At 43.2% G+C, this 26954-nt stretch overlaps 1 protein-coding gene across 2 annotated transcripts; it reads right to left on the bottom strand.

Annotated features, from left to right (window-relative positions):
• Positions 1-26954, bottom strand: KCNJ1 (potassium voltage-gated channel subfamily J member 1). 2 transcript variants are annotated; one of them, XM_011380928.1, is made up of 2 exons: positions 26753-26954; positions 1-1674 (listed from the first exon to the last, which is right to left on the bottom strand). In XM_011380928.1, the coding sequence occupies exon 2, from the start codon at positions 1651-1653 to the stop codon at positions 535-537; it is 1119 nt and encodes a 372-aa protein (XP_011379230.1). In that variant the 5' UTR covers positions 1654-1674; positions 26753-26954; the 3' UTR covers positions 1-534. The 2 variants fall into 2 exon arrangements, with proteins under 2 accessions (XP_011379230.1, XP_023379571.1); XM_023523803.1 differs by lacking the exon at positions 26753-26954 and adding an exon at positions 4196-4276 and having other exon boundaries at positions 7-1674.

The following is a 26954-nucleotide window of genomic DNA, read 5'->3' as shown; positions in this document are numbered from 1 at the left end:
AAGGTCAGAGCCTCATAGGTGTTCTCTGTGTAATGGCCTTTTCTTATTGTCTTTGATTGGTTCATCTTCCCCAACTCAGGAGACAATTTTCCTTTGATAAAAGCCAATGTTAAAATAAAAGTGGCTGCTTTCTTATCGGTAAAATCAAAATAGGAATTTGATTTTTCCCTGATCCGATGTAAAGCTTATAATTTCTTCAAGGAGACTTTTAAAAAGATCTTATTTGGCATGTCCATGAGACTTTTGATGATTTTGCCTGTTCCTATCAATGTTACATGATTTCAAATAATCATATTCAAATTCCAAGTGAGCTCCCATGACTTCCATATTCCGATTTCCAATGAATACATTGCATGTTCTAATGCACTTGCCATGTGTCTCAGAGGATGATGGTTATTGAGTTCAGGGGTTTTGTGCTGGTGGGCCTAGAAAGCTTTATCCTACCTTCATACTCCCAAATTGTTGACTGCTTCATATGCTTCTAGTCACTAGGTATCTTCAAAACTTTGCTTTACTTGTGTTGAAAAGCCACTGTTACATTTTAGTGTCATCTGTTTCGTTGACTTCTGACAAGACAAAGTTGGGATTGTCATAGCCTCTCTTCATCTGGGCTCTAGCTTCTCTCTCATTATAAAGGCACATGGCACAGTGAGGGGTATCCACTGCCACTGTCTTACTAAAGTTATTGAAATCCACTCTGTATTTCCTTTCCTTGGTCTTGGATACTATGGGAGCAAAACGGTAACCCCAAAGCACCTCTTCTGGGACATAGGATGTCCGAACTTGGCAGGTAGCACTGGTTGATTCCACTGTGCCATCTAAAAACATCACTAGTTCAAAGTCCTGTTCAGGAAGTGTTTCTGCTGTCATGTGGAAGAAGGGGCTGTTGTGATCAATAACATGGTAAATTGTCAGTGGGGAGATAAAGAATAAATTTTCATTCCCAGCATCAACTACAAAGTTGATATTGATCTGGTCCAAAATAATGGTCTCTCCTTCAGGAGTGACTGTGGTCTTCAGAAGCTTTCCATATATGTGACTGCCAATCAGAAGGCTCTTCCTAAGATTAGCCACTCGGATTAAGAGACAAAGCTTCCCACCTCGTTTACTGATCACTGCGTTCTTGCTGAATGTAATGGTCTTGGCACGTTTTTTGGGTCTGGAGATCTTGGCTAAAATGGCACCACACATGAAAGAATTGATCATAACTCCAAGTATAGACTGAAAGATGAGCAGAAAAATGGCAGTGCCACATTGTTCTGTCACACACCTGAATCCATATCCAATGGTCACTTGCGTTTCCAGAGAAAACAGAAAAGCTGAGGTCAAGCCATTAATGTTCTCCACACAAGGGGTGTGGTTGACAGAAGGATGGAACTCAGGGAGATCTTTATGAATGTAGGCTACAGCATACCACAGAAGACCAAAGAGGAACCAACTCCCCAAGAAGGCTGTGATGAAGATGGTCATCTTGTATCTCCATTTGAGGTCAAGCACAGTCGTCCAAATGTCCACAAAGAATATCATCCTCGACTGTGCACCCACATTGCCAAACTCTATGTTGCACCTTCCGTCTTTGGAAACCAGCCTCGTTCTTTGCCGAGAATGCTCCCAAAAGCGGGTGACAAACCATTTCCGAAGGTGTTTGAACATTCTTTCTGTCAACACCGTGATCTGAAAACACATCAAAGAAAAACAAAGCAAAACAAAATTATGTTTGTAACAGCAGTGACCTAGGCAACTCACGTAAAGAGCTAACTATGTTTGAAAAGACCATTCCAAACAATCTGGGTTAGTGATCATTTGGGCAAGCTGACAAGTTTATTCTGGATGCCATAATATTATTTTCAATAGAAACTTTCCACTAGAAGATTGTATTTCTGAAATATAAAGAGGAAAAATAATTACAAAGAGATAGAAAGGGAAGGAATCTAAGAGAGCATACATTCATTTCCTGACCTTAGTGAGTCGTACACAACTTAAAAAATGTTTGTGATAACCGTTATGATCTGTACTATGATTTATTTGATATTATTCTTTAAATGAGCTCTCCTGTTTTCTTTAATAAATGTAGCCTTATGCTAAGCAAAAAAATATCTGTGAAAGCGGAAGCTTGATGCACTATTTACATTTTCTGTAATATATATAAATAAATATAACAAACAGCTCATCGATATACTACCTAAATCACCTTGTGTACTGTTATTGGTACTTACATATCAAGAGAAATCCTGATCTAATTCACTTCTCTCATTTATTGAACGAAGGAACTGAGACTCAAAAAATTTTAATGACATATCCAAAGTCATGAACCTAACCAGTGGCACGATGACAAAATAGAGGATAAGGTTCCCTGCTTTCAGTCCAGAGGAACCTCAATTACACTGTGTCTCAGTTATAAAATTTTATATTCTGAAGTTAAATTTCCCTGCAATCTTTTAAGACAATTATTAATCAACTTCCTTTAAAAAAAATGAATTGACACTATTTAGAACAGAGTTCCTCAATACTGTTTGTTCGAGTCCTACCATATGATCTCAGAAGTTTTCTCAGTGGATCTACAAGCCTTTTCCTCTTCTCTCTCCATGGAATGCCAAGATTCCCTCCTCCCAGCCACCCCACCAAAAAAAAAAAAAAAAGTAGTATGATGGCACCATCAATATCTCACCCTTCCTTCTCTGCTCCCAAGCTGAAGGACTGGCGAGCTCTAATTTAAATAATACTTTATAAGGGTAGAACCATTTTTTATCTAATCCTCTATCCCAGCTGCTGGCACAGTCTATAGGCACTTAGTATTTATTTAAAAAACATAAATGGAATAATTCAGTGAATGAACTAAGGTCTTCAAAATATTATCTGATCAATGGTTTCTTATTAACGGCATTATTTTGACTTGCATTTGAAAGCAAAAAGGTGAGGGGGTTTTCCCCTAAACATGAAACCCAGGGGTCATAAACATGAGACTACCTCCTCCCCTAGGTGTGCCCACCCCCACTCCAAGGTGTGTTCCCCACAGTTAGCAATGTCTTCGTGGTATTTTTAATTAAATGCAAATATGTTTCTAAAATAGATTTCAAAATCCCCCTTCAAAAAATTTGTTTATGCATACAAACTAGGAAGCGAAACCAACTTAGTGACAAATATTGAACAAAACTGATATTCCACAGTGTCTTGCCCTTGGTCTTAAACCAGGTGAAAACACAAGACGCCAACACTAAGTGGAAGTGGTGAAGAGGAAATCACAGCTGTGGTGATTTGAAATTTTGAGGACAAGTTCTAAAGATATATAAAAAAGAAATGCTACCAGGAGAGAAAATGGCAGTGTACACATTCAGAGGGTCCTGCCCTCATCCCACCCAAACTTCATTGACCTCAAGTCCCCAAAGAGTATTAGGAGATGGTTTGAAGTGAGGCTCATGGGAGGAGAAATAGTCTTCTTCTTTCCCAATATCTCCCCATCCTCTGCACACACATCCTTTAATTTTGCTCACATTCACTGGGACTTTCTCCTTTCTCAGGTTCATGGAAGCTCATACTGTTGAAAAAACTCCTCACAGAGTAGCCCTCACCTAAAATAATAAATTCTAAAGCCAACACTTATCAATCGAATACACATTCTTTGTCATACATGGAAATTCCAGAGATGGCTCCTAACACACCAACTTCTGAGTTTTTCTTTCCCACTCTTCATCTCTTCCAGTCTCTCTTAAATTCATTTCACTTTTTTAAAATTTAATTTTATTATTAGTTTTAAGCATACAGTACATTGGTTAGACATTTATAAAGTTTATAAAATGATCCCTCTAATTTCTCTTTCTCTCCTCTGGCTCTCCATCTAGCCAGTACATTAACGCCAACTGAATTCCCTATGCCATACTCCCCATCCCCATGACCATCTATCAACTACTAACTTGTACTTCTTTATCCCTTCACCCCATTTTCCCAGCCCCCTAAACCCCCTCCCTTCTTGCTGTCATCAAATTGTCCTCTATATTTGTGATCTGTTTTTGAAATTCATTTCACTTTTGAAGATAAAGAATATTTCTATAGAGTGAATGAGTACCCTTGACTTATCTCTTGCATAAGTTTGGGTTTCCATGCCTCCATTACTAATAAAATATTGTCTGTTGGCCTTACAAAGAGCCAAAACAAAACAACCAGCTTACAATGTGTTCCTCTGATGATCTGCACTTACCAAAATTCTAAAAACATATTCTGACCTGAAGCATCAAAGGCTGGGAAAAGCAAAGAACTGGCATTGGGAGTTGGTCTCTGTCTGCAGCTGATTTCTTTTCAACCCAGCTTAGTATATTTGAGTCTTTGGTCAGTGAACTGATGCTAATTTATATTATCTTGAAAACACTTCATTGGATAGTGGAGTTGTGTGGTTTAAACCAAGGCAATTGGTTGTTCTCAGACCAAGCCCCAACCTGGGTATGTATTTTATCTTTTCAAACCTCACATGGCTTGAATACCTTCATGCTAAGACAGGACACACCACCAGCTGAGTCAGTCCCTGGGAAGCAGGCACGAACTGTGTTCCGGCATTTCTCTTCTCTCCTTGACACGCTCTATGGCTCTCTTGCTGTTTTTCCTAAGTCGTGCCTAATAACTTTTCACCAGAAACACTTAGTTTATCATCAATCTCCTACTACTTTCTGAAACACACTGAGATACTGAGATTTCCAAGTGTTCACAAAGATACGGGTGAATATATAGACATAGATAAGTACATATTTGTAAGACAAAAGTATAATCACACCAGGAAGAAACAAGATACCATGTTAATCTCTCTATACAACAGTCTCTATTATGTAAGAAACTGAGGTTTAGAAGCTGCCTTTATTGTTGGATTTATTTTATAAAATCTGGCATTTACAGAAGGTACTTTTCACATGTACTGGATTAGCCAATGCTGTTGATTGATTTACTCAAAACATGAAAAGAATTATACCTAAAGAATGCAAGATTACAGGATAAATTCATACTCTGACCAAACCCATCGTTCACACAGCAGACTCATTAATTGCAGCACATATCCTATTTTGTCAAGACAATGGCGTTTAATCCAACCACAGACAGAGCCAATATGTATTTTTTGAACTACTGAGTGATTTGAGGTTAGCCTTTGTATCTGGGTTATGTAACATGCACAGTTTTTAGGTTATTTTCTATTGAAATCAGTAAATCTTAATAGCAAGCAAAGGGCTGTATATTAGCTAATATTTACCAAAGTAGTCCTTCTTCAATGATGGTAGAGAAGAAATTCAAATTTCCATGAAAATGTTTTCATGAAACTGCTTTGTTTCAGAAGAGTCAATTGAATCAACAAACATTTCTTGAGGACCTACCATAGTGAGGTGGAATGGGATTATGGGACATGGTCTTTGCCTTCTTAATCAATATGATCTAGCAAATACTCTATTGAACATCTACTATGTACCAGATGCTAGGCTAGGAAACCAAAGAGCAGTCCCTGCTTTCAAGTTGCTTCCAGGTAAGTAATTCAGTAATTACAGTGCAGCAGGTTTGCTGCTTTGGAAGGGTTGAGAACAGTTTTAAAGTGGCCACCAAAGAGGATCCCCAACAGGCTGGGTGTTAAGCTTATACTCTTCAACACACCTTTGTTAAGGAGCTAAAACAAGTGCACCTAACTCAGAGGACTTCCTGTTTTCTGTGAAAGTGGTCTCAAGCTATAGGACGAGAGCCATTCAGCAGGATTTGCAAACACTCAGAGCCCTTTTGACCACCCAGTTCTCTACCTACCCCTCTCATATCCGAAACCTGTTGTAGACAGAAGGCTTGTTTCCCTTTTGTACGGTAATTCTGAGAGAAGTTATTTCTGATGTCTTCAGCACTATCAGGCGGCTCACCTAGGACCAGCGTGGGTTCTTAAACAGAACTCTGCAAAGCCAGTGGGAACTGGCCTCAGGGGCATGGAAAGGGTGTCTGAACCTCAAGACTCTTCCAGACTAGATTGGGGAATGCACCTTAGGAACACCCCACCCCACCTTTCCTCAGGGTGAATGTCCGCACAGGCCCTCTCCATGGTGAAACCCTAAGTCCGCGTGTGTCCAGCGTGGGAATGCTGTACAGGCCTTCTCGGGTGCCTGACTCCTTCCAGAGAAGAGAGTTTGGGAACACAAGCCGGGGAATTACAAGGTCTACAGATGTTAGTGCTCTCATAAGGCTCACTGTGTCCTACAGGCAACTCTGGAGCCAGCTGTTCCAGGAGCATTGTCTGAATAACTACGGAGATGTGCCATGCACAGGCCCAGGAGAGGACGGGAGGCTTGGCCCAGGATTTTGATGACACAGATCATAACCACAGGCAGTGTGGCAGAGCAGAAGGAAATCAAGTTTTGTTAAGCACGGTTATGGATCTGACCCCCAGTTCTGTTACTTAATGGCCAGGTGACTTGAGCAAGCCACTTAACCATACTGAGACTCAGTTGCCTCACCTGTGAAATGGTTATAAAAATATATTTTTAAAATTGTAGTATGTTTTAAATGTAATTGCCCATATAAAGTTCCTAAAACACAGTAATTATGCAACAAATAGTAACAATTGCTGTTATTAGTTCATAAATTGAAACTTGGGCAACAGTTTAACCAGGTATCACTGACCCAGGCCATTTAGGGTCTAATATGCAGAAGTCAAATGGGCTGTGTTGGAGATGACAGGCAAATGAAAGAAAAAGTTTCTAGAAGAGAGTGACCAAGGTTCTGACAATTTATCAGCATCTATGAACTGTGCTGGCATCAGAGCCCATCTCCCAAGGTGAAATATAAGACCTGAGAATGGCAAACATGTACATCTGTAAAGGATTTGTCTATAATAAGGGCAGAGGCCTTACCTTAGAGAGGTGAGAACAGGAAATAGGGTGAGAATTACCGTTGGCAAGGCTGAACAGAGGTGGGTACCCAGGGACAATGCTGTTCTTCTCTCACCATAGACTAACTAGATTTGATGGAATCATTGACAATATGCATATGCCCATCCAAAAGGAGAAGAGCAGCCCTGACATCAGGAAGCTGGCCTGGCACTCACAGCTAGGTGCTGTCCTGTTGAACACAATTTCACAGAACAACAACATCAGACAAAGCTACTCCATCACCATGTCTGAACACAGACAAAAACATGAACATTGTCCACATCACCAAATATGACAAAAATATCCCCCTATCCTGGCTATGATGAGTGGCACTGCTTCCTCAAAATTAACAGCTATAGTCTCCCACCAGTCTTCTCTTTTTCTAAATAAGATTTACTAATACACTCAATCATAGAAATCTCCCCTCTTCCTGACGTCTAACTCAGAGCAAAGTTTTGCTTCCTTAAATATTCCCCAAATCACCTAAAACCGTCCAAATCCTGTTTAAGCACTTTCTAATACTCCCAGTGAGGCTCCCCATGGTTCCTCATGGTGTGCATTCTCACTAGTTACAAAAAAGCCCACTTGTTCAGCTACAGAGGTGCTCCTGGTGCTCTTTGCCTGGAAGGCATTGACACCACAAAGGACCTGAGGGCACACAAAAGAAGAGGTGTAAGTAAGGTCGCAAAATCATTATGCAAGCCAGTTGGTTTGTATTGCCAATTCAATTCTATTCCTTCTGAAAGTCACTGACATATGTACATTTTGTACATATGTTCGCCTTTGTATCAGGATGTGAAGAATCAAGGAAACAACCAAATTTAAATACAAAAAAAAAATCATTTAAATGAGTTAAAATTTTAAGTTCGGGTCTTACATTTTATCTAGCTAACTTGTTTACCAAGGGTGCTCGTCATTCTGAGATAATTTTACTCCCACCACAAAGACTTGTATCTCTTCATAGCACCTAGAATGGGCCTCATTGGGAAGTATCAGGAGGTTTGATGCTCCCACTAGTCCAGCTAGCCTGGGAGTGAGAGAAGGTGGACCCAAACAAGGTGTCTGCAGTGTCTTACCAGCCTTCCGTGGCAGTGTGCATTTGCTGTGGAGTCAGAAACTTATGCTTTGGAAGTTGACACTTGCTCTGTGTGTATTTTCATTGCTGTTTCCTTATTGTTCTTTATAATTGTTTCTCAGCATATTTTGGAAGTGCTATCATGTCTCAGCTATACAAACAAGGACCAAGAGGAGGCACTTAATCTCCACCTGGTTTGGTTTTGAAGAGAGAACAACACATCCCTGGAAGCCGTGATGAGTGGTGACAGCAGAGTGAGAGAGCCCTCTAGGACAAGAGAAACTTATAGACACAGAGTTGGATCTATTGGCTTCTATTCTAGATACTTTCCAAGAAATTTTCTCTTCTAAACTTCAGGAGTTCTGCACTGTCCGAAGAGAAAGTATTGCTTTATTGGGTGTGAGTGAACTGAGCCAGAGTTAACAGGATAAAGGCAAAAGTGAAGACTCACAGCTCAAAATAAATGAGGAGAAAGACCACGGCTGAGAAAAGTATGGAGCCTGTGAAATGACAATGAAGATGGCCATGAAGAGTTTCAATTTCTTGCTCCCAGCTCCAAGAGATAGTTGCAGTCTGTGTGAACAGCGCCCCCTAGAGCACAGTACAAAGAGTGTCTCCTGAAGATGTGAAATTACCCAGCCTCCAGGAAGCCTACAGTGTGGTCCAGGCACAAGTACAAAATCTCTAACATGCGTTAACATATTTAATTCTCACAATAGCCCTTAAAGGTAGATAACCGAGATTCAGAGAAGTCATGTAATTTGCCAAAAGTCACAAAGCAGAAAGCCAAAAGAGTGAAAGATCTAGAAAAATCTATATCTGCCTGACTGAAAAGCTCTTGTTTTTATCCCTATGGCAGACTCAAAATAGTTCAACAACGTAGAGGGAAGGCAAGCAGTTATTCAGAGCCTACTTTCTACGCACCAGGAATGAGGGCTTGCCATACATTTTCTTACTCAATGGAGAGATTATGTAAGAGAGTAAGAGTGGGCAAGAGATCAGACCTCTTTTAGATACTGAACATGAAAGGAGAGTGAGGGTCTAGTGGAGAGGGGACAGGTTTCCAGGGACAAGGAAGATCATGAGCAAAAGCATCAAAAAAAAAAAAAAAGAGAGAGAGAGAAGCTTGGTATGTGGGAGGGTGGGGGTTTCCATGGAGAGGGTATAAGATTAACTGTATTAGAACCAAGGTTGCATGTTGGAGGAGATGGTCACAGGCCCTGATGTCATGAAAAGGGCCTCCTAATGCCAGGCTAAGTTCAGAAATGGTCATGATGCTGAAGTAATTAGGAAGCGACTGTAGAGGCAGTTGAAGATGTTGGTCTATTGAGCACTGTGCTTACTTTGGAAGCTGCTAGAGGTCATCCTGGCTTGAGCTCAATGTAGGCTATGGCCTGAAGTTATGGGAATTACTTCTTCCATGGGAGGCATTTATAGATATCTATGGGTTACTGCATCTTCTACAGTCAGAGGTTTGTTGTGATAATAATAGCTACTGTGGCAGGATGGAGAGCTCCCCTACCCGCTCCATGTGCCAGTGATGATGAGCTGAACCCTGTGTACTCATTGCTCTAGCAGACAGCAAAGCATCCTGGCGTGGAGTCAGTCAGTTCAGCAATATTAATTGAGTGTCAAGGCCATGCCTAGGCAACATACCAGGGCTACAGATAGGGGAAGACACACAGGCCCAGCTCTGCCTCATACCAATTATAGAAACTTGAGCAAGTAGCTCACCATTTCTAAGCCTACCTTGCATGCTGTTTCCCCTGCTGGTAACACCTGGCCCTCTACTCTCCCCTCCAGGCTGACTTCTTGGTTTCAACTTAAATGTCATTTCTCAGAAAGAAACTTAAAGGTCAGTTTCTCAAAGAGAGAGGAGTTCCTGACCACCCTCTTCTACATTTAAGTCAAGTTTATTCCCCTAGAATATTTTATTGTACTCTTTAGTTTTTATTTGTAGTATTTACAGTGATTTCAATTTATAAACTTACTTTTGTGCTAGTCTGGGGGCTGAGACCCTACCTGTCTCCTCCAATGCTATATCTCCCGTGCCCACCTAGCTCATTGCCAGGTACAGAGTAGATACTCAATAAATATTTGTCAAAGAAATAAGTAAATACAGTAAAATGTGAACACCCCAAAATGCTGTGGAGAGGGTAATGGAGCCTCACACCATTCTCCAACAGTGGGACTTGGTGTCCGAGCACTCGTGTGGGGCGGATGATTGGGTACAGAAGGACACTTTGCCTAAGTGGCCTCGTGGCCTCAGCCTCCTCATAACCTAACTCTTTCTTGGAGCCTGTGTCATCCTCTGGCTCATTTGCTGAGAAGTCACTATGAACATCAAGCCACTTGCCTCTGTCTGAAGAGGTGCAGGAGACGATTTTCAAAGTTTCATGTATGAGTGACACCTGGAGTGGCCAACAGGAGCTGCTGGGTTTGGAATTCCCTTTGTTTGGCTTGGAATGGACCAAGCTGTTTTTGTCAGGACTCAGATTAAGTTGAAAGGACAGCAGGGAAGATACCTAGTAAAACACTACAAATGTGATTACTGTCCGGAGAGGGAGGACAGGTCCCCACAGAATACTGTGATATTTCAATCAGTCTGTCCTAGAAACAGATAGGACCCCTTGATGTAGGAAAGTATTCTTAGAAGAATGAATTCTGCCTTCAGTGGATTCTGACTTTAACGCAGGTTCACAGACCTCTGTGTGCATTCAGGCGAGACCTCCTCGGAGTTACTATCTTAACTGGTGAATTCTAGTTTCTGATGAACTATGAGTGTAAATTAAATTACCACAGTGACCCAAAGGCTTTTCTAGTCACATGGTCTTTATTCTCATTAATATTTGAAAATAACTGCATTACATTGAAAATATCACTGGATATGTCTAGATATATAATCTTATACTGAAAACAAAATATGATGTTCTCAAAAGATGGTATGTGGACAGAGATTTCTTGTATACAGTAAGTCATATTACATTAAAACGTTAGATATTTAAAGGAATATTTTACTAAATTATTTTATAAAGTGAAACATAACTTTTGCAAATAAAATAATTATCTTCTCACTTGTTTATTTTTTAAAAGTATATGTGTTAGGGGAGTAAGTTTGTTTTTTTCTGAAAATTGGACACATCTGCAATGAAACAATTCTGAAATCTCGTCTGTTGAGCCACCCACCTCAAATGGCACTGGAGTTTAATAAAAAATGTAAATGTTTACAGAAAGTTGTATTTATTATGTGTGCAGAAAGCTGGTATTAGTTTGATCCTTCTAGTTCTCTGTGGCTTAGGTTGTTATTACATCAATTCAGTCTTTCCAGCCCAGAAACGAATGAATTCCATGTGGACTGGAGGCCCTGAATATACTTTTTCCTGTGTGTCTGCAACAAGTACACTTTGTTTTTAAGAAAACATATAGAATTCCAAACCTTGGCAACTTGTGAAGTAGTGGACTCATTCAGCTAATGCCTTGAATACCAGCATTGGGGAACTAGGGAATTGCGTTGGTATAGCCCAGCTCCAGTAGATGTGTAAAGAGGTAGGCATGGAACACCAGCTTCTTCAGTTCAGAGAGGATTCTGGATGACTTTTGGTCCCACATTCTAGCTTATGTTTCAAGTTTCCCTGTTGCAGCCCCAGCAAGTGGCCTACCAGGTAGGATTTAAGAAATGGGTATGTGGGGTTTAAGTCTGGAGTTAGCCACTAAGCCTCTAACTAAATAACCTCTCGGTATCCACTTCCTCATCTGAAAAACAGGGACATTCATTTATATCCTACAGATGGATAGAAAGAGATTAGACAACACTTGGTCATGGAAAGTGATCAAGGTTTTAACACCTTCAGTAATACCACCTTTGGCTCTGATTTCTCCTTCAAAGTCCAGCCATGCATTGAATGAAAGATCCAATCATGCCATTGTCTGTGATGCCTTTAATTCTAGGCTTCTCTGCACCAGCGTCCAGGCAGCAGTAGCATCCTGCTTCCCAGAAAGGTCCTGGGAAGGGCAAGCTCTGGGATAAACCATGGGGCCGTAGATTAGCTGGAGAACCAGCATTCCTGTTGGTTCTATTGCTCTGCCCTGGGGAGCTTCTGAGAGTCAATCATTACCAGCTTTGGCATGGGCTGTGTCAGCCATCACAGTTGCATTAATGGGGCAGCACATCACCCACCCTCCCATGTCCAAGCGCTTTCTGGGAAAGCCCTGGAGGCAGAGGGAAGCAGAACCAGCAGCCTTAGTAACCTGGTTGTTCTATGCCATAGAGCCGCCCTTGGACTCAAACTGGATTTTTCTCTTGAAGGGGCATTTCTTGTCACCGAGAAGAAGGCAGCCCAGGAAGCCCTCTAAGAATACAGACACTGCTGCAGAGATGTCCCACTCAGCTCCTCACAAGGATGATGAGCTACTCCAGCAATTGTCTTGAGCTGCTCTTGACCAATTATCATGTCTGCCACTGAAATGAAGAGGGCAAACAGAGCAAGGGGGCATCTCCCAGACCTTAGAGCCATGCCAGGACAGGGAAACGTGGGACCGCACTGAGACCCAGCTCCCGAGAGAGACCAGTGGAGCCTACAGCAGACCCGCTGATGCACTTTTTCTTATTCCTTTTGTTTCTTTTTACTCAATGGTGTGTGTATAATGACCTGGAAAAAGTGAAGTTAAATTTCCTTTTATTTCCTCTTATTTGCCCTTCTATCATAATCAAATTGAAAGAAGATTTTCCAACTCAAAAACGTTACTTGACCTCTCTGAGCTGCAGTTTTTCATAATGAAATTGATGATTATAATGCCTATCTGTTATGAGGATTACATAGAAAATACACATATTTACACACACACAAAAACTTATACACAAATGTTTATAGCAGCATTAGCCATATAGTAATAGTCAAATCGTAGAGGCTTGGGGGAAGAGGGAAATGGGGAATGACTGCTAGTGGGTACAGGTGTTTCTTTTCAAGGTGATGAAAATATTCTAATATTGAGCATGGTGATGGTTGTGCAGCTTTGTGAATATACTAAAAAACATTATTGTGCATTTAAGTGGGTGAATTATATGGCATGGATATTATATCTCAATAAAGCTGGTACAGAAAAAATACACATGCAAAGTGCCTTTTGCATAGAAGGGACTCAGCAAACTCCTCTCCTGTCTCATCCTCATCCCTCTTCTTCATTTCTGAGTCCTCATTCTTTGCTCTTCTCTTTCTACTTCCTCCTCCCGCACCAGCCTGAAGCACAACCTTAGGCCCTTGTGGACCCTCAGTTGAACTTGGCGCCTCTCCCCTGTAGCAAATAGCCACTGTGATTCTGGAGGCACCATCACCAAAATTATTTTCTTGGCCACAGAAGCCCGGGGGGTACAGAAAGCATTTTTCTGCTTATCCTCAGTCTTAAACAGAAGTGCTGCCAGGATATAAAGAGACAGCTCTTCTCCTGCCATCTATGGGAGAAATTCTTCTTTCCCACCTGTCCAGCTGGCAATCAGGTAGAGCAAGTGAGCAGAGCATGGACACCTCCCGCCCATCCACCCTCACCTGAGCTACACAACTGAGAACTGTGTATATTATAACCCTGAGCTGGCAGCTCCAGGGTAAAGCCCTATTTCAGCTCCACCCACTCACCTCTCACACCTCTCGGAGTCAGGAGTTCGGGATGAAACCATGTGCTTGGGAGCCAAGTCCATAGTTCTCCAAAGCATGGCAGGCCCACAGACTCATGGTCCGTCTGACCAGATGTGGGAATTTACGTGGCCTTGGCACCCCACTGCTTCACTTCAGCCCCAGCCCCATGGCACCCTCCCACACTCATTCATCCTCTCTCATGCTCTCATGGGAGCTCAATTTTATTCTCTCCCTCTCTCCTCTCCTCAGCACATTTGTTTAATTTTTATTTTTTTCAATATTTTGTTTCTTGCCCATAGCTCTTGTTCTATTCCTAGAGTCAGTGACATTGATCATCCAATTCTAGTTGAAACAAGCCTCTCTGGAGTCTCCACAATACCTTGCAGATAAGCCAGAATTCCATGGGACCATTGTAAACCTCTCCTTGCCCCATGCTCCGTCATACCATTCCTTCCTTTTGCCCCACACACAAAGGAGAGAGAAGGGGACACGAACCATGATTGGGACGGGGTGGGCAGGTCTTTACTGCTTCCTTGGATGACATCTGGGCAGAGTCCATATTCAGGATCCTCAAGGGATGAAATAAAACCACCTACTCTGTATTCCCAGAGGTTGGCCCCTTTCTCAAAGGCAGAGCTGGGTGTCCCTTGTGTGCCTCCTGCAAAAGGGCCACCATCAAGGAGCAAGAAAGAATGTACCAGGCTACCCCCTTTCTATTTCCAGTTGCCTCCTTAAAAAAATCCTCCCCTGGATTAACATAAATCATATTGACTGTGTGATGACACACTGTCAGGACCAGACCTTGATCTTACTAAGCATCATAAATAACTAATGATTTGGGGGGCCAGAACTAAAGTGTAGCCCTGTCTATTATGAGCACTAATTCCTCTAAAAGGAAACGAGGCCAGTCTACCTGGAGAATGTGTGCAGGCGCCCCGGAGTCTCCAGCCTTGAAACACGTGGTCCAGAGTCTGACTTGAATTCCAGCTCTGCTGCTGACTGGTGCGTGACTGAGCCGACTGCCTGTGTTTCTACAGAGCTACTTCCCCAATGTAATCGATTAACCTGGAAAATAGAAAAGTAAGTCACTAAGAAAAGCTAAAGAGCGATAAAGACCCTGGAGCTCATTGTGAGTTTTTTCTCTTCCTTCCTCCCTCCCTCCCTCTCTCCCTCCCTCCCTCCCTCCCTCTCTCCCTCTCTCTCTCTCTCTCTCTTTCTCTTTCTTTCTTGAATGTGTCTGTCTTGCTGTTCTGCCCAGACCTAAATTGTCACTTTTCTTGTTCTTCCATACTCCCAATAACTGTACCCATTTTCAGGGATGGGTTTTCCCCACATCATTTTAGGTCTAGCACGTTCCATCGTGTTAAAGCTCCCTGAGCTGCACCGGGCCATATAGAGAAGAGAAAATGGAAGGAAGACCTCAAGAAATTGCAAAGAGATGGACAACTGACCTTTAGCACTGACCAAAATGCTGACTCCCTGGCACCTGGAGGGTGTGAGGTCTGCGCTGTGGGAAACACTGACTGAGAACATCTCCGCTAAAGGCCAGTGGGTGGGGTTGGCAAAGCAAAGGTGGGGTTTAACAAGTGTCCTGAAGGTAGAGAAGGGGTAGGCTATAAAGTGGTATAGACCTGGCTTTAAACTCAACTCTTTCCACTTATTGGCAGGATAAATGACTTTGCTTATCTGAACCTGAGTATTCTTCATCGAAATGAAGATAAGAATACTTGTTTCACAAAGCTGAGGTGGGATCCAGTGTCAGAACAGCCAGCAGAGGGTCCAGCAGAGGGAAACCTCAACTATGTCAGCCTCCTTCCTTGCTTAGCAAGGCTGAGAGGCCCTGATGAAGAGACAGCCAAAGGATGAGTCGGCATTTGAGGAATAATTTTGACTCCTCGATCGGGATTTGAGGAGGCAGCTGGCTCGCCCACCAGACCCAAGGACAACCTCAGCGGTTCCTTCATGAGCTGCAGAGGAAAGGCAGGGAAGGGCGTGCAGTCCTGCAAGGGTAGGCGCTAGGCCTCGGAAAGGATTCTCTGCCTTCTTATCCCTGTTCTCTCTGGTTCATCAAGAAGCTCTTCCCTTCAGAACCTCTAGGAGAGAGAGGGCAGCAGGCTCCGGTCTGTTTTAAAGGAGACCTGCAAGGGGCATTTTTCCATACATGAAACCCAGAGAGAGAAGTCTTTGTTTATCTGACTGCTTGGGAAAAATTAACAAAGGGGGAGAAAAACTGATAGGAAAGAAAAAGATTGCTCTTAAAAAGATGAGATTAGATTAGACCACAAAGATCCAATTGTGCCAGACCAATTGAATTTCCTCTGAGGTTAGCATGACCAGCCTTCCAGATCCAGAGGAAGTTGGAGCGCAGGGTTTGGTGACTGACACCCAGCATGATCTTTTCTCTAAAAGTTGGTAGCAGGGTTCAGGTCCCATGACCACTGGGCAGATGTGAGAGGTGCACCCCCTACCCGCTGCATACTGGGGCAGCACAGCCAGGTCGAAATTCCTACTCTGAACAATTTTTCCCAACACCTTCTTCTTCTCCTTCTTAGCACTTAATACAACTTATTTAATATTTATTTTATTTAATTCAGGCCATCCTCAGCTCTGTAAGTGCCACGACCGCCCACTACTTTAAGCAAAATCTAGATTCAGTCTTATTATTTTCTTTCTCTCACCCCCACATCCAATCCATTAGCAAATCTTGTCATCCGTTTCTACAAAATAAATTCAGAACCTATCTGTCCCCTTTGCTCTATCTCCACTGCTGCCACCTTTGCCCAGAGCACCAGAATTATTGCTTCGGTGAAAGAAGTCACTTGCGTGTTGATCTCTGTGCTGTCTCTCTCTCCTCCCTATGAACATCTTGCAAATCGGATCATGTTGCTACCTTGCTTAGTCTCTCTCAGCTTCTCCCTCGCTCTTGTGACCTCAGTGCCTTACAGAATCTGAGCTCTGCCACACTCCCCAGCTCCACCTCATTTCACTGTGTTTCCGCCAACTCACACTTGCCGTTCCTTCCCTTGGGACTGCCCTGCTTGGGTCTCCCTATGGCTGGCTTCTTCAGGTCACTCAGGACTCAACTCCTACGTCACCTCCTCTCAAGGCCTTTCAGCAATCAATCTGAGGTGGCACCCACTTCCTCAGTCAACTCCGCCACTCCATTCTGTTTTAGCTTCTTCCCAGCTCTTTGTCAGATGTCATTTTAGTGTTTGTTTACCTATTTACTATGTGTTTGCTTCATGCCTATCTTTCTTCTACTAGAATATACACTCCAGGTAAGCAGCTCTCTTGTTTCCCCCTGAATCCTTGGCACCTAGATTCACTGTGGAAACTCTACAAATATTTTTTGAATAAGTGAAAGTCCACATCTTCCCCTGGCTGCAAGTGCCACAAGTGTGGGGACTTGGTCTGATCTGCCCACAACTTTATAACAAATACCATGCCTTGGGCCTCAATAGTCTCTCTAGAGAGGAGAGAGTAGAGAGAGAGATAGAGAGACAGAGAGACAGAGAGACAGAGAGACAGAGAGAGAAAGAGAGACAGAGACAGAGAGAGAGAGAGACAGAGAGAATTGCAACTGAACACATGTTTTACTTGCTCACCTCACGAACAACCAAATAGATGTCCAACAATGGTATGAAAACTACATGTGGTGAGTTCATAAATGCCAACAACACTGACAGGTGAGAAGGAGGTAGCACATTATGTCTGTAAGCATGGTAAGCATTTGTGAGCATTTTTTCCCTCTTTTTTTTTTTTTTAAGTTAAGCTTAGATATTTTGCAATGTGTAGTGGCACATATATCTCAGATATTTCCAACTGAGAAATGTATATAAGAAATATATGTGCTTCTGACCATTCATTTAGCATTTATTTGCTTGGTCAAGGGGTTTTAAAGCTTTGAAAGCGCAAAAGCAGCTGAACCATGTGCCGAGCTCAGAGAAACTGAAGGAAAAGTGGACGAAATAGAGAGAGCAAATGGAATGCAAGACTGAGTGAGGTTCTGGGGTGGTGAGGCCTACAGAGAGCAGCTGGAAGTGAAGAGACGAGGAAGTGCACACTACTGACCAAGCAGGAGTCCCCGGAGAAAGCCCCACTCTGTGTGGAAGCATGCAATGCGGTGGTGAGCCCTGAAATGAAAGATATAGGAGAACAGCGATTGAATACGTCAACTACATACCACCAGATTTTATTGACAATTAGCCACTATTAGAATGGCCTATGGCTAACACTGGCTACAGTTAGTGTTTGTTGAATGAATGAATTGATGAATGATTGAAAAATGGGAAGAGGGTATATCTGTCGGTGTTATTTGAAGATGAAAGGAGACAAGAAGGAAAAAAGGAACTGGCAATTAACGAATGTTCCACAAAATTTTCTTGAATTTCATTAGCTTAAGGATGGTTTTTCCTCTAAAGCATGGATCGACTATAATGAATATTTATGGATTTTGCTGTGTTCCAGGCACTCTCCATGTGCAAACTCAATGGATACGACTCCTCCGTGACAGAGACATCATTATTATTCCCTGTGTATAGAGGGGAAAACCAGAGATCAGAGAAGCCAAGTTATTGATCCAAGTTCATTGATCCAAGAGCTAGAAAGTTAGACTGCAGTAATTTCAACTGGTATGAAATTTGTCCACCTTCAGTTTAATTATTGTAAGAAACTCATTAAAATGCATCCCTACCAAGGTGACTTTCTTTGGCACAGATGGAAAGTTGGCAATATATTCTCTAAAAGGTCCTCATATCAGCCAGGCAGATCACCTCCCATACATGGTTGGAGACACATGGCAGGGTTTGATTTTACTTTACAAGACTGGGACTGAAAGGTTGAAATTACTGTAAGGGGAAAGGAAGAGACACTGTCTTCCCTGTGCCAGAAACTGTGGTAAGGGTTTTGTGGAAAAGATTACATTTAGTCCTCACAGTGATCCCGTGAAGTAAGTATAATGATCTCCGTTTTCCAAGGGAGGGAACTGAGGCTTAGAGAGGTTAAACAGCTTGTATGAGGCAGAGCTGGGATGGGAACTCAAGACTTACTGGGTCCTTCTAACACAAATCCCTAAAGATTTGGCCCACAGATGAGTGAGTTCTGATCTAAGGTAGGGAAGGAAAGGCAGGAAGTCCTAGGGAAAAGACAGGCCTCCCCAATTCTGTTTTCTTCTTTATTTTCTTCCTTGTTGTCCTTCTGTCAATAAATATTTATTGAGAGTTTGTCACATGCTGGGCTCTGTGCTAGGAGCTGGGGATTCAGCATTAGAAGATTGATATTCAGGGAGGTGGAGAGAGCTAGACAGATAATAAAAAGAAACCAAATAAACAGTAATTATAGATTGTGATAAGGGCTAAGAAAGCCACAGTAACTAGGGTGACCTTGAAAAGTATCAGTAAGTAGAAGGACACTGGGTACCAAATATCATGGGAGTAGCAATGTCAAGATAAGAGAGGACAGGTACTCACGCAGGCAGGGGAGGGGCAAGCTCAGACTCCGCCTCCTCACAAGCTTGCTGGGTGGTGGTCTCCCTCCCCACTTGCAGCAGCACCCACTGGCACCTGCTGAGGGCACTGCTCAGAGTTGTGGGATTTCAGACAGACTTAGGAAACCTGGAGAGCTCAGGAAGGAGGCCTGCCCCTACCCCAGGATGGGCACAGATCAAGCTGCAGTTTTCCCCCCTGTCAAATTGTAATACCGGCATCTGTTTCTCAGGGCCGTCATACAAATCAAACGATGTAGTATTTGGGAGTATTCCGGTGGATGAGTGACAAACTATATAAAAGTGAGTTGGAATTGTAGCAAGAGGGAATTCAATTAGACATAAGAAAGAACTTTTTAACTGAAAGGATGATATGTTGCTATAGCTGGTTTCTAGCGAGGAATTTACCTATGTTGACAACTTAAAATAGAAGCAACGTCTGCCTTAAATAAGTGCCTGACACCCACAGGCTTCATAGTGTGGGATGAATAAATGTAGAAATGAAAGAATTTTTAAACATAGGCATGACTTGCAGAAGAGACAGCTTAAGGAACTCAAGAAGTCTCTTTGCTATTACTAGGTCAAGAATTCCAGACGTTTCTCTCTGAAGAAAAGTGAAGGTACCACTCGTTGGAATATTGAAAATTAGCCCACTGCTGCTGCAAGGGTGGGTCTTTGTGGCCCACATCAGCTTGACCAAGGGGCCTGGAGACATAACAGCCTAGAGGTTCTCACTGCAGGTGAGGAGCTGGCAGGATGCAAGAAGAACAAAAAAGAAAAAAAATTTGTCTGGAGTTGCTCAGAGAAGTGAGAGGCAGGGTGGCTCTGAAACCCAGGTGTGAAGTAGAGGATCAGATGATCAGATGACCCAGTTGTCCCCGGACCAGCTTCTGTGCCAGGGCCCTCTCGCAGCCCCTCCCCTGGTACAGTAACTTCCCTCTCTGGAACATGGGGGCCATGTTGCTGGGGCCTGCCTGGGAGCAGTTTGAAAAGCAAAAACAAGCCATGCACAATGTCGAGGATGACTCTGGGGCTGGGACAGTCAACCGTGCGAGGTAAAAACAGTATCCTTCTGTTGGGTGTTCTGCCTTCTCTTTATCACCAGTCACAGGAAGGGCCTAGCAATGGCTCAGCAAGCATCTGGTCTCTAGTCACCAAAGAAAAATACATGGTGTCTGCTGTATCTGCATTTAGAAATTAGCCTGCCTGTGGTCTGGCTGTTAGAGTCCCTGGGGCCCCCTCATCCACATGGCTAAGCAGGCACAGACAGGAGCCACTGTTCTGCCAGCTTTCACATAGGCCCTTCCCTGTAGCAAGGCACCAGCTGAGGGAATTAAAGAGGACTGCTTCCTGAAGCAGACTCAGCTTGTACCTGAGGACGAATAATCAGGGACCTGGGTAGGAGGTGAGGTCAGCTGAGATGGCACCCTGTAGAGAAGTGTGCTGGAGCATTTAAAACAGAACAAGAGACATGCTGGAGAGAGGGGGCAAGAGGTTTGAGCAGCAGGGCAAAGGCGGCGGGGAGGGGCAGCCTGGGGTTTGCTATTGGCTGCCTGAGGTTTAGAGCACCTCTGGGGTCTCTGGGGCCTCAGGCAGAAAGGAAGCTGCAGGCTTATTTATAGGGCAGACCCAAGCAGCCTGAAAATAGGCTTAACCAGGGGAGGTAGCCAGAAGTGGCTGTCCCTGGTCCCAGCTTAAACTGTGTGTCGTAGAAACATCTCTGTTCCTTTGAGCCACTACAGAGAGTGGGGTCGCTGGGGACTCACTCCATAGTACAAGAACACAAGACCAAGAGTGCAGGGCTCATGATAAGCCTCTTCCAGAACCCTGGAACAGAAAGAGGATTCCCAGAACACCCAGCCATGCCCATGGAGGCTGGAGGCCTTAATGCACCTTTCAGAGAGATGGACACCAGTTCAGTGTCCATATAAGGAACGTGGCCAGCAGCTTATTTTCATTTCCCTCTGAAATCTATCCCTGCCTGTCAACACCTATACAGACTAAGCTTCTTCCTGATATCCAACCCAAATCCTTAGGCTGAGATTTGATTCTACTGTCATTCTGTCTTCAGTAAGTAACAGAAAACCAGCCCCTTCATATATTAGAAAGCAATTCTGGCCCACAACCCTCAACCGACCTTCTCAAATGATGGCCTGTTTCCCAGACTCATTTCACTGTCCATATAGTCGGACCGTGGGAAGGAATTGGCCCGCGTCATACCCTGAGCATCGGCTCTCCCTAGTCACGTCCCAGGTGCCAGCCTAGACTGGGCCATTACCCGTCCCCTCTTCACACCCCTTCCCTCACTGCCACAAGATACTTAAAGAAACATCTTTGCCTGTGGAGGCCCAAGCCTGCAAACACCACCATAGGCCATAAAACACACGGCCGAAGGGATGTATGTTTTAATGAGAAGGGGAATAAAATCCAAATCCTATACACATTTTTCTTCACTCGCCAGCTACCTTCTTTCCCCAGTGGACTTCATTTTGTCTGTACCTTAACAGTGATGAATATCTGCACTGGCTGGGAAAGGAAACCTTGAATTCTCACAGACAACAGATTTGGGCAAAGGATTCTCACACCTGGTCCAGGTAAGCATTCTGAGTTAGGATTTCTCAGAACTCTCTTTCTCCTCTCCATCTAAAGAAATGGAGTCGTTGGGAGAAAATATGAGCTTTATCTCCTCAACCACTCTATCCCACCAGGGATGCCCAAGAAACAGACTGGATTGGAGAGACCCATCAGGTAGAACGTGTCTGTCACGCATACCTATACTCCCAGTGGAAAATTCTGCAGTGTAGGGACTGTGTCTTCACACTTGAGCACAGCTTGGTTTCCCCTTAGAGGTTTTGTAAGTGACCCTCTGACCATTCCTGTGACTTATCTCTGAATCCGACCCAAGTCCTCTCTCCTATATGCATAATTCATCATTGGTCCACCTCCCCGACGGCATCAGAATACCCCGATCCCTGCAATGGTCGAATGCACCTTCCAGCACAAAACTGGGACCACTCTTATCTCTTCAAACATCACTGGTCCTGGACTCCAAGGGGCCAAATTTCAAAGCGCCTTTTCCTGTGGGAAGCTAACAACAGTTATTCACAGTTTCCCAGTTCTGTGAACTCTTCAAGGACAAATGACAGATCTGGATAGAGCCAGAAAGCTCCCAAGAATTTAATCAAGAGCAGCGAAGCGTGAGTCTTCCCCCTAGGAGTAGTCACCTGAGAGAGGTGGTTGTTCTAACTGCAGAGACAGTATTAACCTGTTGCTTTCAACTGTGCTGTGTTGCATATTTAAATCTGCTCACTGGGGATATGGTGCTACATTGATATACCCTGGTTGACACAATTCCCGAATCCAAGCCAGAAAACATTGGTGTTTGTGCAATTGAAAGCGAAGGAAGGCCAAGAACGTTGGGAAATTCTAAAAGAATTGAAATTTCAGGCTTGTATCTCAAAATGTATTCAAAAAGAATCATCTCTTAGAATGCAAAATTTACATGGCTTGATAACTAGAGGCCATAGCATGAGGCACATACACAAAACTGGAGACAGACTGTTGCATACTGGGGAACAGATTTAAGAAAATACCAGGATTCTCTGAGTGAGAAAGTTATTGAGCCAAAGTGATGCTGGGTAAATTCAAGTTTATATTTTTCTTTTTTGAGGGGGAGATTTCGCACTCCTTTCCACCTCAGTTTCCCTGTTTGTACAATGGGTAAACTGGACTTGATGAGCCCATAGAATGTTTACTTAAAATTAGTCTCAGGACTGTTTTTTGATGGGAAGATATTGGGTTGAGTTTTATATTAACAGCAAGAGCCCTTAGGGTTTTCCAGAAGCAACTACTTGGGGTACAACCTCTTTGGATTCCCAATAGTCTTGAAGTTGCCCATTGTTTGCATTATTCTTGGTTTCTTTCTACTATTCTTCAAACAGAACTAGGGAGTTTCATGTGCATAGGTATCACTCCCTTGGTTTGCTCGTGGATTATGACAAGGCAATGGCCAGGATGGCGACATTCATTCTCTGAACATCTTCCATAACAAACACAGCAAGGATGCTTAGGATCATTCCGTCTGAAGCAGAGAACAAACTCCAGTGAGCCTAAGGTTATTTGTTGTTTATGGTTTTGACTTTTCTAGGTGCATTCCCTCCTACATATCTCCATTCTAATTTTTCCTTCATCCTTTTAATTTGCTTGAAAGCATTTGTTTTGTTTTTCAAATTTCCAAAAACCTCTGCTTGTTTAAGATTTATGAGCTATATGATCAAGCTAACCACTTTTGGCTATTTAGAGCAGAGCTAATATTATTCACGAAATTATATATGTGTGTGTGTGTGTGTGTGTGTGTGTGTGTGTGTGTGTGTGTGTGTGTGTGTATTGAGGAGACAGAACAGATTGGAAGGTCTAAGGCTTTTTCTCTTCACTTTGGGCTTTACCTTAAGTCACCACAGTTGTGTACTTTTTTTTCTCAACCTATAAAATCTGAATCATCTTAGTGGCCCTGAGATATATGTAGACGGTAACTTTAGGCTTTCCCTCAACCCCCTTCTCAAGATGAACATTGTTCGCACCTCTAAAAAATGCCCTACTGATGTGGGGAAAAGAGAAAGTGGTAAACAGAAATCTTTCAAACTAATTACAATAGACAACTATACTCAATTAATTATTGGTCAAACATTGCTTTCTGTGCCAATAGTGACTTGAACTAACAACAAAATGCATATTCTGACATTTTGTTTTTCTTGGGCCTTACAGCAACTAATCTGGAACTACTCTTGAGTTCTTGTTAGAACCCTAGGAGTTAATTCAGCTCTAGGAAGAAAAGTCCTCGGTTGCCTTAAAGTGGCTAGCCTGAAGTAAGTCAGTCAGGAGTTAAACCCAAAAGTGCTGACTTTTCCAGATATTCTGAACTGTGTGATCTCACTTAATATTTTAAGGTCTCTTACCCCACCTGCCAAGTGGAAGAAAGAGGAATGTATGGAGGACGCTGGAGTCAGCTGAAGGTGAATCTGAGTACTAGCTTGCCACTTTCTACCTAGTGACTTGGCTCAGCTTCCTCAACCCAGAGCTCCAATAGGGTGCTTGAAGGGATGTCAAGTGTACCAAGACACTGATGCCCTTAGTCTCATCTAAGGGCTAGGCACTCAGGAGGGGCAGGGAGGGGTGGGGACAGTTTCATTCTGCTGAAAATGCTCCTCCCCAGATATGCATGCATTTCAAAAGAGCAGAAGAGCTAGGTAAAGCAACCGTGGGCTTTGTTTCTGAGGAGGAGGTGACTGAAAAACCAGTCCCCTGCCCCACACAGTCCCCGACTCCCCATAACATTTGGGGGCCATCAACTGATCTCGCTGTGGCCAAGAGGCCGTGATGGATGTGTGTATTAGGGAGGGGTGTGTTATCACTTGGACTTTGGAGAAGTTTCCTGAATGAGGTCAACTCTCCAGTTCATATTTCTGAGCCACACTTTGTCCCAGTAATCAGTCTGCCAGTAGATCTTATGTGTTCTGCCTCTTAGCAATCTCCTAACTAGCTTTCCCAGCAATGGTCTTACCCACCTCAATTCACCTTGTATTTTGCAGATGAAGCAATCTTTTAATATGATCTTACATAATTTCCCACCGCTCAAACTCCTTAGCATCGCACATGATGTCCTTCATCACATGGGCTCACTCTGCAGCTCATCTCATCTTTTTTCACCCCTCCTCATACCACTGACTTCCAGCCATACCAGCTTGGTATTCCCTGTATATGCCACACTCTCTCATTCCTTCGTATTTTTGTAAATGTCATGTCCTTGTTCTGGAATGCCCTTCCTCCTGCTGCCATCCTGTCTACCCAAGGAGTTTAGGATCATACTTCCATGAGGTCTTCTGTAGGCAAAGTAAGATCTCCTTCCTGTGCACGCAATGATTATATTATGACTACATTGCCGTGAAACTGTTTCTATTCATCACAGGATTTATCCTGCTAGAGTGTCAGAGCTTGCTTCTATGTACATACTCCCTAAACTGTAACCATCAGGTGTTATTCTGTAAGTACCCAGGACCTAGCACAGTTCCCAAAACATTATAGGTGCTCATTATTAGCTTGCTGAAAGGCAAATGAAGAAAAAAAACCTGTATATATAATAATAGCATTAATGAGAAGGACAATAATAAAGAGAAGAAAAATAATAGTCATCATCAGCACCTTAAATGGTAGAATCAGGTGGAGTGAAATTTGGGTCAAATTCAGGATTAAACTGCTGAGACATATAAGCAATCCAGTGAGAACTCTGAGAAGGAGTTAAGAAATCTTCAATCCATAGAGGCCACAAGACAGGAAAAAGGCAAGCATGAGAGTTAAAGTGAAATCCTTGGGAAGCCACTGAGCTGTGAAAAGGTCCAGTGTAGAATTGTAACCTAGTGCAGAAAAATGAATTGCTGAGGAAAGGAGAGGGACATGCATGAGAAATGTGAGTCTCAGCTCTGCAGAGCAAAGCATGCTTAGCCATGACACATATTATATTTTTTTTGTTTTACATTCAGAGAAAACTCAAAGCCGCCAACAGCACCAAGGTTCGAAGAACCATTCACAAGTGTCCCATTTACTGTGCGTCCTCGGGATGTCAGTCCTGCACCTCGACTGACTTGCTGTGTTTTCTTACATAAAAGAAAAGCCATGTTCATGCCTTAAGTATCAGAAAGAAAAGAAGAAGAGAAGAGCTCTGCTGATGGTTCATACCTTCCTGGATACCCCTATCTCATTGTTTTTAGGAAAATCGAGTTGACTTAGTGAGGCTACATTTTCACAGAACGAGGTAGTGTAAGGCAATCCAAGCCAGGCTCGTGACTGAAGGACACCCGGTGCCAGGCTGGGTAAGTCCTTGTCCACCACGGCATCCTTACCACAGTCATTATGTTTTGCTCCATCTTGTGTGCCTCACTGAAGGAAAAAATAAACCCACATTTTTCCCTTGAGCTTGCCAATTGCAGTAAACAATTGCATGACTATACACAATCTATAAGGCAGAGATGTTTGGAGAAGGGGGCTCCATGCCCATTCATTCTTAGGCTCGTATAAAGCAGAACAATGAATAGTGCCACTCATTGACACAGAGTATTTGTCACAGCAGTATTTAGGGAGCTGAGCAAGTGTTGAGAAATCCAAATGCATTCACTAGGAATAATGCAACATTTCAAAAAAGAAAGGAAAGGCATTTTGATGAAGGTAAGCGAAATGTCTTGCTAACAACAACTTTCGCCCGGATAAGCCTTCAAGCCTTTTCCATACTAGACCTCACTAGCACATTTATCTTCTACCTAAATGATGGAAAAGGCCTGAGAGAGGTTCTGCTATTATGCAAGGTCTTATAGCAACTGAAGATGCTATCAGAGGCAGAAGCCTTACACACTTGTCTACAACCAAGAAGAGAACCCTGGCACCAGGTGTGAGGCGACCACAGGTTTTAACTGCCCTCCAGCTCGGAAATGGCTGAAGGAGGGCAAGTGGAGGCTGACAACTCCTAATCCACATGTGACCAGAAGATCAAGAGCATCAAATGAGTAAGTTAAAACCACACCTTTTTCCCCTGGGGAGTGAAGGACTATTTAGATTTGAGGTGGAGGAATAGGGCTAACTTTCTACCAGAATTGACTCCTTTTTCTCTACACAGGGTCAATATGACATTTCTCCCCCTTACCTCATGGATTGCCAGAGCGAACACTGAGACAAAAACTCAATTTCTTGATCCCCAAGAAAGCAGTCAGATTCTTGATGTGAGTGAGTCCTTGTACCTTTGGTCCAAGAGATTGGGTGTCCCAGGTGAGGGTGCCTGAGGACCTGTCGGCTTTTATGAGTCTGTGGGTCGGCTCAGATCGGCTGCCTGCTCATCTGTATGCAAC

This window comes from Pteropus vampyrus, unplaced genomic scaffold, assembly GCF_000151845.1.
Source record: "Pteropus vampyrus isolate Shadow unplaced genomic scaffold, Pvam_2.0 Scaffold416, whole genome shotgun sequence".
In the NCBI taxonomy this organism is placed as follows: Eukaryota; Metazoa; Chordata; class Mammalia; order Chiroptera; family Pteropodidae; genus Pteropus; species Pteropus vampyrus.
Note: the sequence above shows the minus strand (reverse complement) of the source record. Positions and strands in the feature narration are given on the sequence as shown.

Coding starts and splice junctions, on each gene's coding strand:
- KCNJ1 (XM_011380928.1), bottom strand. CDS start 1,653: ATGTTCAAACACCTTCGGAAATGGTTTGTCACCCGCTTTTGGGAGCAT.